Source organism: Geotrypetes seraphini, chromosome 4 (genome assembly GCF_902459505.1).
Source record: "Geotrypetes seraphini chromosome 4, aGeoSer1.1, whole genome shotgun sequence".
Classification (NCBI taxonomy): Eukaryota; Metazoa; Chordata; class Amphibia; order Gymnophiona; family Dermophiidae; genus Geotrypetes; species Geotrypetes seraphini.
The window spans coordinates 88,168,835-88,181,136 of NC_047087.1; the positions used below are offsets into that span (position 1 = coordinate 88,168,835).

Here is a 12,302-nt window from a genome sequence, read left to right on the forward strand (position 1 = left end):
TGCATGTCTCCCTGCCCTCCACCATATACAAGATTTCTCCCTCACCCTTTTTTACCTCTTTGTTGCATCTCCCTTCCTCTTCTCCAACCCATGTCCAACGATTCTTCCTCTCTCCTCCTCTCCCCATGTGCAGAGGCTTTCCATTCTTCCTTCCTAGCCCCCTGTGCAGCACCTCTGGACCTGATTAACCACCCTCCCCCCTGTGAGATTTGATATTCCTTTGGGTCTCCAACAGCAGCAGCAGCAGCGCAAAACAAGCTGTTTGTGGTCTATTCCACCAGGGCTTCTCTCTGCTGCATCATCAGTGATGCAGCAAAGGGAAGTTCCAGGCAGACCGGGCCACATGAAGCTTGTTCACCACTACCGCTGTTTTACAAGGCAGACCCAGAAGTATGCGAGTTCTTTGTCAGCAGCCTTAACTTGCTGTTCTGCCAGCATCGGGCCTTCCTCTCTGCCAGTCTCATCTACTTTCTGCTTCTGCGAAGGTAGGACCCGACAGAGGAAGGCCCAATGTAGAGAGAGCAGCAAAGTTCCCAGACCATGATGCCAACCATGGGAGCATCCTCTCAAGGTCTGCACTGAGGGCGGACTGCCTACCTCCCCATGGTACGCCACTGAAGACTAGGTACTTACCTCGATAATCATCTTTCTGGAAGAAGGACATATGAGTCCTGACAATAGATGATATTCCTCTACTTGCGAGTTGGTTGCAGAAGGATGAAATTAATATTTATTTAAAAGATTTTTATACCACCACAAATCTCAGTAGTTTCCAAAATAACAACCATAAAAGCACAAAAAAATACACATACACTAAAACATAGCAATCCAAAATCATCACACACATATTTAATGATATAAGAAAGTGCCCCTAACAATACTTTCAACAAGTACTCATCAACTGTAGTTACGGGAAAGCAAGACAGTTTCAGAGGAATAATTATCATACCGTATCATAAATAAGCATTAACGAACAACTTGGTCTTAAGCTGTTTTTATTCTTCCAGCTCCACCTCCTTCTCCAGTGCTGTAGAGTCCCCTTCAGTTTGTATAAAAGCAATCGAACAGTACTAAAACAGAGAAATAAGAAGGGGGGGGGGAGAAGACAGGGAGCCTCCTCGTTAAAACAGTTCTGTTCTGCTCTGTAAATAATAATTAACAAGGTTAAACACCATAAACATGGGTGGCAGCAGCCACCCATCAAAATGCAACCAGCATTATGGAGCTCGTCGAGTCTCACTTACTGCTGTACGCTTTTTTTTTTTTTTTTTTTTGCACACATCTGACCGACAGGAGAAAACTGCAGCTCTGGACACACATGTTTGTCTGAACAGTAGGCAGGCAAACTTTAGACTGACAGGGCAGGGTGTCTGGGCTCATATGTCCTTCTTTCAGAAAGAAGAATATTGAGGTAAGTACTTAATCTTCCCTTCTGGTGCAAAGGACATGAATCCCGATAATAGGTGATGTACCAAAGTAGTCTTCTGAGTCTAGGGCGGGAAGATGAATCTGCCCTTAACACCAAGGAACCAAAAGTGAAATCCTCTCTCACTGCCACATTTACCTCATAAAACTTGTAAATGTATGGGAAATCTTTGGGACGATTGTACCAAAACCAGATCAAAATAGAAGGCTCTATTTGTGATTTACAAACAATGGATTTAAAGATTTAAATATAAAATCATAAGTATTCAAGACTTGTGCAGATGAGGATAGAGTCCATGGGGATGGGATGGGGACGAGGACAGAGCTCATGGGCGAGGGACAAGGACAAAGCCTTTAGGGATGGGGCAAACTTTGTCCCATGTCATTCTCTATTTAAATCCGCAGCTGGTGCCATGATTATTCCAGTTGTTTGGGTCTTACCACTTCTGAATAAATGGGAATGAAGTTTCAGCCTTCTGTTATATCTTATTTCAGGTTAAAAAAAAAAAAAGAGATTGACGAAAGCCACAGTATGATGGTTCATATGTTAATTTCATTTACTCAGACGCAGCAAGCTCCAGACAACTACAATAATCTTTGTAGGGATGTTTAGTAATCTGACTTGTTTAGTTTTTCTAATTGGCATACTGATGTTTAAGAGGAGGGGTAGACAACCATGGTCCTCGAGGGCCACAACCCAATCAGTTTTCAAGATTTCCTCAAAGAATATGCTCAAAATTGAGTTGCATGCATTGCTTTCATCGTATGCAAATGGATCTCATGCACCTTCTTCAAAATGGTGCTTCTGGCCACTAGCAAAAGTCTTGCAGTACTTCCGTTGGGGTTTTCAAGCTGTCCTATAAGGGCTTTTTTTTTCTTTTATATGGCAGATTGAACCCCCTTAGCACCATTTTAAAGAAGGCAGTCACTAGGGCAAGAATGAGTGGGGATTGATCTTGCCCCCACTGCCCCTGGGACACAGTGAGTTGGCTGGAACAGGGAGGAGTGTGTGGCGCAGTGGTTAAAGCTACCGCCTCAGCACCCTGGGGTTGTGGGTTCAAACCCACGCTGCTCCTTATGACCCTGGGCAAGTCACTTAATCCCCCCATTGCCCCAGGTACATTAGATAGATTGTGAACTCACCGGGACAGATAGGGAAAAATGCTTGAGTACCTGAATATATTCATGTAAACCGTTCTGAGCTCCCTTGGGAGAATGGTATAGAAAATTGAATAAATAAATAAATGGATCTGGGGGTGGGGGACACCAAAGAAAAATTGGCTCAGGGAACCATAGTCCCTTGAGACAGTCCTGCAAATATAAAGTAGTAACAAAGATTCTATTCCAGCCTTTATTAGGTAAATCAATGACTGGCTGATACATTCAATTTATGACTATTCTTATACAGAATTTACAGTGAGTTTTTGTACAGCAGCCAAGAGCAGCTGCAGTGAGCAGGAGGAAAGGGATACAGAGTAGGGTGTTCATGTCAAACAGGTGCAAAGGATAACAAGCACCTCCGGAAGACACTGCCACTTCCCTTTGGTACCACTGCTTAAGTCAGGACATCAACCGAACAGCCTGAGCTAAAAATATAAGGATCTGTCAGCGTATGAGGAAAAAGGAATCTCTCTCACACTAAATGCATGATTACACACATGCATTCAACACATAAATCCTTATTTACAGAAATATTATCGATTTTTACCAACAACATACACAAATCACTTGCTTTAGATAAACAAGAAACATGGATTTCTAGTCTAGAAAATAATATTGGTAATCTGAACAGTGTTGCAAGAGTCATTATTTAAAAAGACTTATCGAAGCAGTAGCACCTGCTAATCACATAGGTCCCACTGAGACAGATTTTTACTGGTGCTGTCCAGATCGTGCTGAGGTGGCCTGAGACAGAGAGCAGAATTACCCAAGGGGCAATTTTCAGCCCTGCTGAAACTATCCAGATAACTATCTGGATAACTATCCAGATAACTATCTGGATAACTTAAGACTGCAAAAGCGCTGTGTTAGGTATATCCAGATGAACTATGTGTATAGTGACTGACTATCACAATCTGGATAGTGCCAGATGTTCACTACATCTGGATATTCAGTCACAGCTACTTTCTTGATACTACTGTTGAATATTTGGATTTTTGGGGAACATTAGTACATAACCCATAAAAAGAAAAGAAAAATGGCTCAAAAGTACCACATGAAATTTGGGCTTAGTGCATGGGAAAATACAAATTTATAGCACACTAAGCCTAGAGATTACGAACTTCAATAAAAGAGCTTCTTAAAATAATTTATTTGGATACATAAGCTGGAAGATTACTTTTGAAATAAGATGTGGCTGAGTCTGTAGTATTTATTTTTCAGCTAATAAATCATAAGAACATAAGCAATGCCTCTGCTGGGTCAGAGCTGAGGTCCATCGTGCCCAGCAGTCCGCTCACGCGGCGGCCCAACAGGTCCAGGACCTGTGCAGTAATCCTCTATCTATACCACTCTATCCCCTTTTCCAGCAGGAAATTGTCCAATCCTTTCTTGAACCCCAGTACTGTACTCTGCCCTATTACGTCCTCTGGAAGTGCATTCCAGGTGTCCACCACACGTTAGGTAAAGAAGAACTTCCTAGCATTCGTTTTGAATCTGTCCCCTTTCAACTTTTCCGAATGCCCTCTTGTTCTTTTATTATTCAAAAGTTTGAAGAATCTATCCCTCTCTACTCTCTCTATGCCCTTCATGATCTTGTAAGTCTTTTCTCTTCTATTTTTAAATATTATTTATAATGCCTAAAAAAAATTGGTGCTGATCATAATGGCGTTTAGTGTGATTCTATAAAGGCATGCACCATATATAGAATCGTGTTTAGTAGCTGTACATGTCATTAACATTTAGGTGCCCCCATTTAAGCCAAGGAAAACCAGGCCTAAATACCTGCACCTAAGGGCTCCTTTTACCAAGCTGCGCTAGCAGTTTTAGCGCATGCGCTAGACGCTAACGCCTCCATTGAGCTGGCGTTAGATTTTCCACGTAGTGCGGGGGGCGGCGCGTGCTAAAAACGCTACCGCAGCTTAGTAAAAGGAGCCCTAAGTTGTACACAGATCAGGCATATTCTCTATACCAGGGGTGTCCAACCTGTGGCCTGAGGGCCGCATGGGGCCCCATGAAATATTTTGTGCAGCCCCAGTTGAGGGCGATGCAGTATTTTCCTCTGCTGCCCCCGGGTGTTTACCGTCTTGCCGGCTCCCTCCTCTGTCTTGCTGCAGTGTTTGCGTGTGTGTGTAGCCCCAGAAAATTTTTTTTAGGACAAAGCAGTCCAGGGAAGCCAAAAGGTTGGACACCCCTGCTCTATACAGTTCACTTAACTTTTAGGAACACCTATGATTCACCTATGCTCCTCCCTAGTCACACCCACTTTTGAGATTCATGCACTACAACTGACGTGCACCAGTTTATAGAATGCACTGACCAAGTTGTGTGCGTAATTTTAATTAGTGCCAACTGGCGTCAATTATGAGGTGTCACTTGCCAACTATCAGCATCGATTGGTCTTGTTAAACAATTAAATTGCGATTGCAAATTGGCTATGTGCACTGATCTGTGCTTGCACACAACTTATGATGCTATATACAGATTTTGGACCTAATTGTATCTCTTCACTTTCTCTCTGTGATTTGGGCTTTTTGGAAACTGTGATAGCATTTTTTCTTAGTAATCACAAAAGATTTAAAATAAAATATTCAAAAAAACATTAGCCTCCTAGTGGTCTCACCCAGCTACTTTGGTGGTTTCTCATAGGCTTTCTGCACACAAATGGGTTGGGATGGGAGGGGAGGGGGGAAGGGTTATGGAGGGGGTTTATGTTCAGCTTTGGATTGTTTTATCTCATACTGAAGAATCGCAGTATGACCTTTGGTAGGGTGGGGGGTGTATGGGTGGTTGTTTGCATTGTTCATGGTTTTGTATCTTTCTGCATTTTTTCAATAAACTTTTGGAACAAAAAAATAAAATAAAATATTCAAAAACATTAACAAAAATGAAGTTATTCATACATATGTGAAAGATATGCTCAGAAAAAAAATAAATGTGCCTACAGTGATTAACAAGACAGGGCAACTACTTTTTCTATCATTGCACATCCAAATCAAACCATAATAAAGCAACACTTATCTTAAGGGCTGGCAAACTTCTGTCAGCAATGAACCCAATCCAGATACGCACTGCCGCAGAGAATCACAGGTGGTTGCTGCTGCATATCACCAATTTTTATAAATCATTCTAACACAACTATTTTTTAGTTCCTTCTTTCTTGGATTTAATAAGTCTGGCAATTCTAATTTCTGTTTTCTATTATTTGAAGTATATGTTTCAAATCTGTAAGCAGATTGAGGGACACAGTTATTACTGTGGGCTACTGTTAAGATGCGCTATTATACTGCTAATTCCAGCTATTTTACCACAGGTCCATTTTATACAATGAGACCTAGTTACTAATAACTGGAATTAATACTTCTGAACTGTAGCCCACACTAATAATTTCCTCCCTTAAAGAAAAACGAATGTCTAGATATCGCAGCGATATGTAATAAAAGTTAGCCACAAATAGGGCAATCAAGCCATTATGACATCACTGATGAGGCTGATTCTTAGACATTGGTGGAATGAGGCACTATGACATCATAATATCAGTTCTGGTAACCATAGACTGCAACTCTTCACACTGGAGGGGGGAAGTTATCAATGTGGGCTACCTTTAAGATGTGTTATTTTATCATTAATGTGCTATTTTATGCAATGAGACTAGTTACTAATAACTGGGATTAACAGTAGGAAAACATATCTTAATGGTAACTCATATTATTAACTTCCCTCTTGACTCATACTTTTGTAAGTATCAGACTCTTTGCAAACAGGGCCTTCACTGTGGATATGAACAAAAAAATTCAGTTGAGCAGGCTTGCTGATAGCTTTAACACTGTCTTCCTACCTTGGCTTTTTCACACACAGTGCTTCTCTCTAGTTCAGCGATCTTCTTGTTGAGCTGATCCAGAATGTCTCTCTCTTTCTGTAGCTGCACAGCTTCAGATTCCTGCTCCCCTTCTAACAAAGCACATTCCATGTCGACCTAGGAACCGAAAATCACAAAATGTAAGATTATTTTTCAAGCTCCTTATTAAAGCCTTCAGAAAAGTCTAGGCCAGTTAGGGGCTGATTCTGTAAGCGGTGCCTGCTGCGTGTCAAATCACAGCCAGGCACCGCTTTCAGAACCGGGAATACCAGCACCTAGCAAGGACCCTATGCGCCAGAAATGTAGGCCCACTTCCGGGCTTCGATGTCAATAGGTGACGCTAGGCGCCTGTCCCGGAGGCCACCTACCGTCACCTAATTTTTTTTGTTTCAATGAGGTTTTAAATGGCGTGACTAATTATTGTATCACTTAGAACCAATTAAAACGCTTAAGTTAGTCGCCGGTTGGCAAGATCTAGGCGCCGGCCAGCAACTAACTTTTGGTGGCTTTTTGAGAATATGGCTGATATCCAAATTTGCAGCCAATTGAGACACAGTTATCTGTCAGTCTTTAATCAAGGCATCCGCCCTGTCAATGTTGATGATGGACAACCAGAACGACCTTCATCGGTTAAACCTGTTCTTCCCACTTTAAATCTTTTTACCCACTCATAAACCTTTTGTTGATTCACAGTGCTGTGTCCATACTGAGTCAATATCCAATTGTGAATTTCCACAGGTTTCACTCCCTCTGCCCAAAGAAAACGTACTACTGCACATTGTTCTTCAACGGTGCAATCTTGCAATGGAGCATCTGTGGTTCTGACCTCGTGGCTGCACTATGCGTGTACAAATTATCCAACAGGAAATGTATGAGTACGTATGTTGCATTTCGCTAGTTTTGTTCCAGTTATCGCATAATTTAATAAATTGCCTTTAATTTTTGATTCACCTTCGTATAAGCATTAAATTGTAAGAGTGAGTTAAATGTAATCTATTATTGTGTGGAGTTTATGATTATTTCAAGTAATATAAGTCAGAATTTATCACTGGGTAAAATAAAGAACAATTTGTTTATCTCTTCTAGGTATGTGCGAGTCATAGCATCTGTGGTACATATGACGTCCTACTTTATCCCTGCACATGTAAGGAGTTCAGTTTACCAGGGTTTTAATGCTAATGTAATGCCCTCATAGATAATTTTCCATAACTATTTGAGATCAATCATTCCAATCAATGCTAAAACCTTTGGATGTTGCATCTGTTATGGGAGTTGATGACAAGGCCTGCCAAATTGAGTTCAATTTAATATCTGTTTAAACAAAGTAATATTCACATATGACTGAGAAATAATATCTGTATGTTTGATATAGAGTTTAATCCGGCTGGGCACTTAGGAGAGGTACTTTGCCAATTACCTTATGAGTTAATCTTATGAGTTAACCTTATGAGCTCTATATTTACTCTCCAAAACAGAACAACAACACTTGATAAGCTGGACCTTTCTTCCAGTTGCACAGTATCTACGAGGGTTCTTCAAAAATTTTCCACATTATTTATTAAATATCTCAAAAAAAAATTACATCACTTTTTCCACGTATTCACCCTGCTGCCTGACATTCTATGACACGTCCTTGTACCACTTCTCCCGCCCCAACCATTTCCCGCGAAAATATGAAAGTGCGGAAACTTTTTGAAAATCCCTTGTAGCTAGCCTCCAACCCCAGCAATGAACCTATCAGGGAGCTGCATCAATCACACCAAAGTAAGGGTTCACTACTCTGTCCTTGGGACATACCCAGCCAATCAGTTTTTTGGGATACCTGCAATGAATATGCTCGAGACAGCTTTGCATACAATGGAGGTAGTGCATACAAACCTGTCTCATGCATATTCATTATGGATATCTTGAAAACCAGACTGGCTTGGTGCGTCCCAAGGACAGGGTTGAGAACCTGTATTCCAAAGGGATCATTCCTGCTAGGGAGTGCCCACAAATCCCACTAGCGTTTTCACTGTTCCCAGGATGTGTAATGCTGTATTTCAGCATTATATATTAGCACAGGAATTTCAACTTGACCTATGAAATCCTGTATTATGGCAATGATATCTAACATTGTTTCCCCAAACCACAGTCAGATAGTTGAGAAGGGATTAAGAGAAGTCAAAAGCAGAAAAGGTGATTAATTTTGGTGTTAATTTCAAGTTCTTTTCAGCTAAATAGTTATTTGATGATTGTTCATGTTTCTTTTCCATTATGGGCTAGATTCTCCATGTCACCTAAAATATTGGCACTGAATAATGTGGCGCTAAGAGCGATTACATAAAAGTTATGTGCGCTGCATAGAATTGCACTTAGCGCTGCCTAAGTGCAGACATCCTAACATTTAGGCACACCCTAGTTTTGTCAGGGTTTTCTTGGCCTGAATGTTCTGTGCCTAATTTGTGCGTAGAATGACACTCAAGTAAACAGGCGCTTGACATGAAAACAAGCCCATGATCCTTCCGTGACCATGCCCACGTTTAGGTAGGTGTTTTGGACTTTGTACTATGTGCCTGCCAAGCTGTTCACCTAACTTTCAATGTTAATTGCAAATTATTGGTACCGATTAATTAATTTTTATTTATTTGGTTAGTTTTATTTCTCGTCTGCCCCAACAAGCTCAGAACAGATAACAAGGTTGGCAAACATAAAACCTAGACAAACAAATTATGAATTTACATTTGTGCAGTAATGTTAGATATACAGAGTCATGTTTAGCATACGATTTGAAGTTAACATACAATTATTGCCATCATCAGTTAACAACCAGAGTGAACCTAGTTCAGCGTATATTAGAATACATATGGTTTGAAGGGAGTGACTGGATTTATGGGAAGAGGTAAATTTTTATTGCTTTCCTGAAGTTCAGAAGCCCTTTGAGGGATCTGATGTGAGGAGGCAGTTGTCTGGCGCTCTGGAGTTGGAGGCCATGACCAGCAGGTATTTGCAAACATATTTCCCTCTGGGAGCGGAGTGGTCTATTTGGGATGCATAGAGGGGGGGGTGCCATGTTGTATAGGGACTTGTATGTTATTACTAGACCCTTGAAGATGCATTTGGTAATAGGTATTTATTTATTTATTTCAATTTTTATCCCGTCCTCCCGGTAGCTCAGAATGGCCTACAAGCAAACATTCACAGTGGAGTATTTTTATTTTTATTTATTCAATTTTCTATACCGTTCTCCCAAGGGAGTTCAGAACGGTTTACATGAATTTATGCAGGTACTCAAGCATTTTTCCCTGTCTGTCCCGGGGGACTTACAATCTATCTAACGTACCTGAGACAATGGGAGGATTAAGTGACTTGTCCATGGTCACAAGGAGCAGAGTGGGTTTAAACCCACAAACTCAGGGTGCTGAGGCTGTAGCTTTAATCACTGCACCACACACTTCCTCGTGGATATGAGATTAGAGTATTGCTGGGAAGGGGTGTCTGACCATGACTTTTAGGGGATGGAATGGGACTTGATACACTGCCTGTTCCGTTTGGTTACAATCAAAATGGTTTACACTTTTTAGACAGGTACTTATTTGTACCTGGGCAATGAAGTGTTACGTGACCTGCCCAGAGTCACAAGGAGCCGCAGTGGGAACTGAACTCACAACCCCAGGGTGCCGAGGCAGCTGCTCCAACCACTAGGCCACTCACCAGTGGAAAAAGCAGCTACCCCAGTACCCCGAGGCCGTAAGCCCCACCCCCACTGCAGCTCCCTGTGACCATGGGCAAATAACCCATTTGGACAGTGGGCTGATGATTGTGCTTCTAAGAGGAAGTCGCAGGCGTGGTTGTTTTTCAGGAGTCTAATTGAAGTGTTCTTTTTATGTTGTAGGTGCTGGAGATTTTTTGCTATCAATTGGTTGAATAGTGCGGGACACGACAAAGGCATAGGGAAGTTGGGTGAAGTCAGTTTCAGAGAAGTAGCTTCTTATTTTCTGGAGCTATCAGAGATAGTAGAATGAGAAAGAGACTACCTGGGAGAGGTGACAAGAGTGAAATATTTGTGTCAAGAAGTATTCCCAGGCTATGTACTTGATCTTTTGCAGTTGGGGTAGTAGTTTTTTGACAGCAATGTATGATTTAAAGCTTGCTTATATTTCTGAATTGATTGAATTTGCGTTCCATCCCTGTTTATAACAGGGACGATTAATGATGTTGTCTAGACATGTCTATGTTATATGTGATAATCGTAGGGAAACAAGATTTTATGTATGGGATATGGAAACTGCATAGTTGTATGCGGTATATACATTTTTAAATAAATAAACTGCTAAAGTATGATCTAACATCTGGGATTTGGTTATATATAACTTTAGGCTCCAAATATAGAGTCTGAGGTGTATGTGTATGGGTAAAGCCCTATCTCTGACTATACAGCATGCACCCGACAGGGCTCAGACATTGGAATTGGGCCTTTATGTATCTTATGGCTGAATAAAATATATATTAAAAAGAAATCCTACTACAGAAAATGACATCAGTTCCCCACAGAACCTTACTAAAGGAACATTATTAAATGTCACACTTGAATCTCACTCTGTAGGTCCTTTATAGAATATACAGGAAATACAAAAGATCTTACAAGATCTTCAGCCCAAAGGTTCATCTGTACTGTACCTCTCTTGAGGATTCTTCCATCTGGTTGTTTAAATCTTTGATTTTCTGCTCTAGTTCTTCCAGTCGGTTTAGTATTAATACACGCTCTTCTTCCAAATGAGTCAGCTCCTGTCCTCCCTGCTCATCCGCTGTATTTTCAGCAACCTGTAATTAACAACAATTATAACTTCAAGTCATTTTGTCATTTGCCGATTGATCTGAGAAGACCAAATCCGTCAATTATGGCCTTTGTAACTAGAAAAAATTTAACCAATAAGATAAGTGAAACCTGATAAATATTTCTACAAGAGATAAGTGACCTGATTCTTGCAGGTACTGGTAGAGAGAAAATACTTTCATGGAAAATAGAAAATGATAACAGATAAAGATCATATGGCCTATCCCAGATACCCAGCCATATCAATTACTTACCGTATATACTCGAATATAAACCAAGATTTTGGGGCCAAATAATGGCCCCAAAATGGGAGGGGGGTTCCTTGATTTATATTCAAGTCGGTGCCCACCCCTCCCGGACCTGTTGCAGGCCTCCCCTAGGCTTGCCGTAAGCCCTGGTGGTCCAGCGGTGAGCCAAGACAGGAGGGATCCCTCCTGCCTCCCATCTCGGCTGATTCTATAACATCCCGCCTCCCAGATCTCTAGAAAGCCTAACTTGAAAGCCCTGGTGGTCCAGCAATGAACCAGGGCAAGAGCAATCTTCCTATTTTTTCACCTTCCTTAGAGACCCTCTGTGCATGTCCTATACTTTCTTACATACAGAAGCAGTCTCAACAATCTCCATCAAGACGCTGTTCCACACATCTTCTACCCTTTCTATAAAGATTACTCCCGAGTCCATTCCTTTTGCCCTTCATCCTATGCCTTCTCCATTTTAAATTCTAGGTTCACAACTCTCTCAGCTAATTCACATCATTTTTCACTGATCTGAATTTTCAGTACATCACAGCAACTTCACTGGAAACTGCTGGGGCAGGCTTTCCAGAAAAGGACATTAAGTGACTATACAAACAGTAGTTCTCAACCCAGTCCTCAAACACCCCCTGCCAGTCTGGTTTTTAGGATATTCACAAACATAGAAACATGATGGCAGATAAAGGCCAAATGGCCCATCTAGTCTGCCCAACCGCAGTAACCATTTATCTCTTCCTCTCTCTAAGTGATCCCATATGCCTATCCCACAAAGAATATGCATGAGATAGAT

General features: G+C 41.2%; 1 protein-coding gene across 8 annotated transcripts in view; it reads right to left on the minus strand.

Annotated features, from left to right (window-relative positions):
- Positions 1-12,302, minus strand: part of PHLDB2 (pleckstrin homology like domain family B member 2) — a 194,876-nt gene that overhangs the window by 68,683 nt on the left and 113,891 nt on the right. For all 8 annotated transcript variants that reach the window (XM_033941098.1, XM_033941095.1, XM_033941099.1 and 5 more), the window contains 2 exons: positions 11,102-11,245; positions 6,422-6,559 (listed from right to left, as the gene is read on the minus strand). In XM_033941098.1, coding sequence (XP_033796989.1) covers positions 6,422-6,559; positions 11,102-11,245 — 282 coding nt within the window. The remainder of the gene's footprint in view (positions 1-6,421; positions 6,560-11,101; positions 11,246-12,302) is intronic.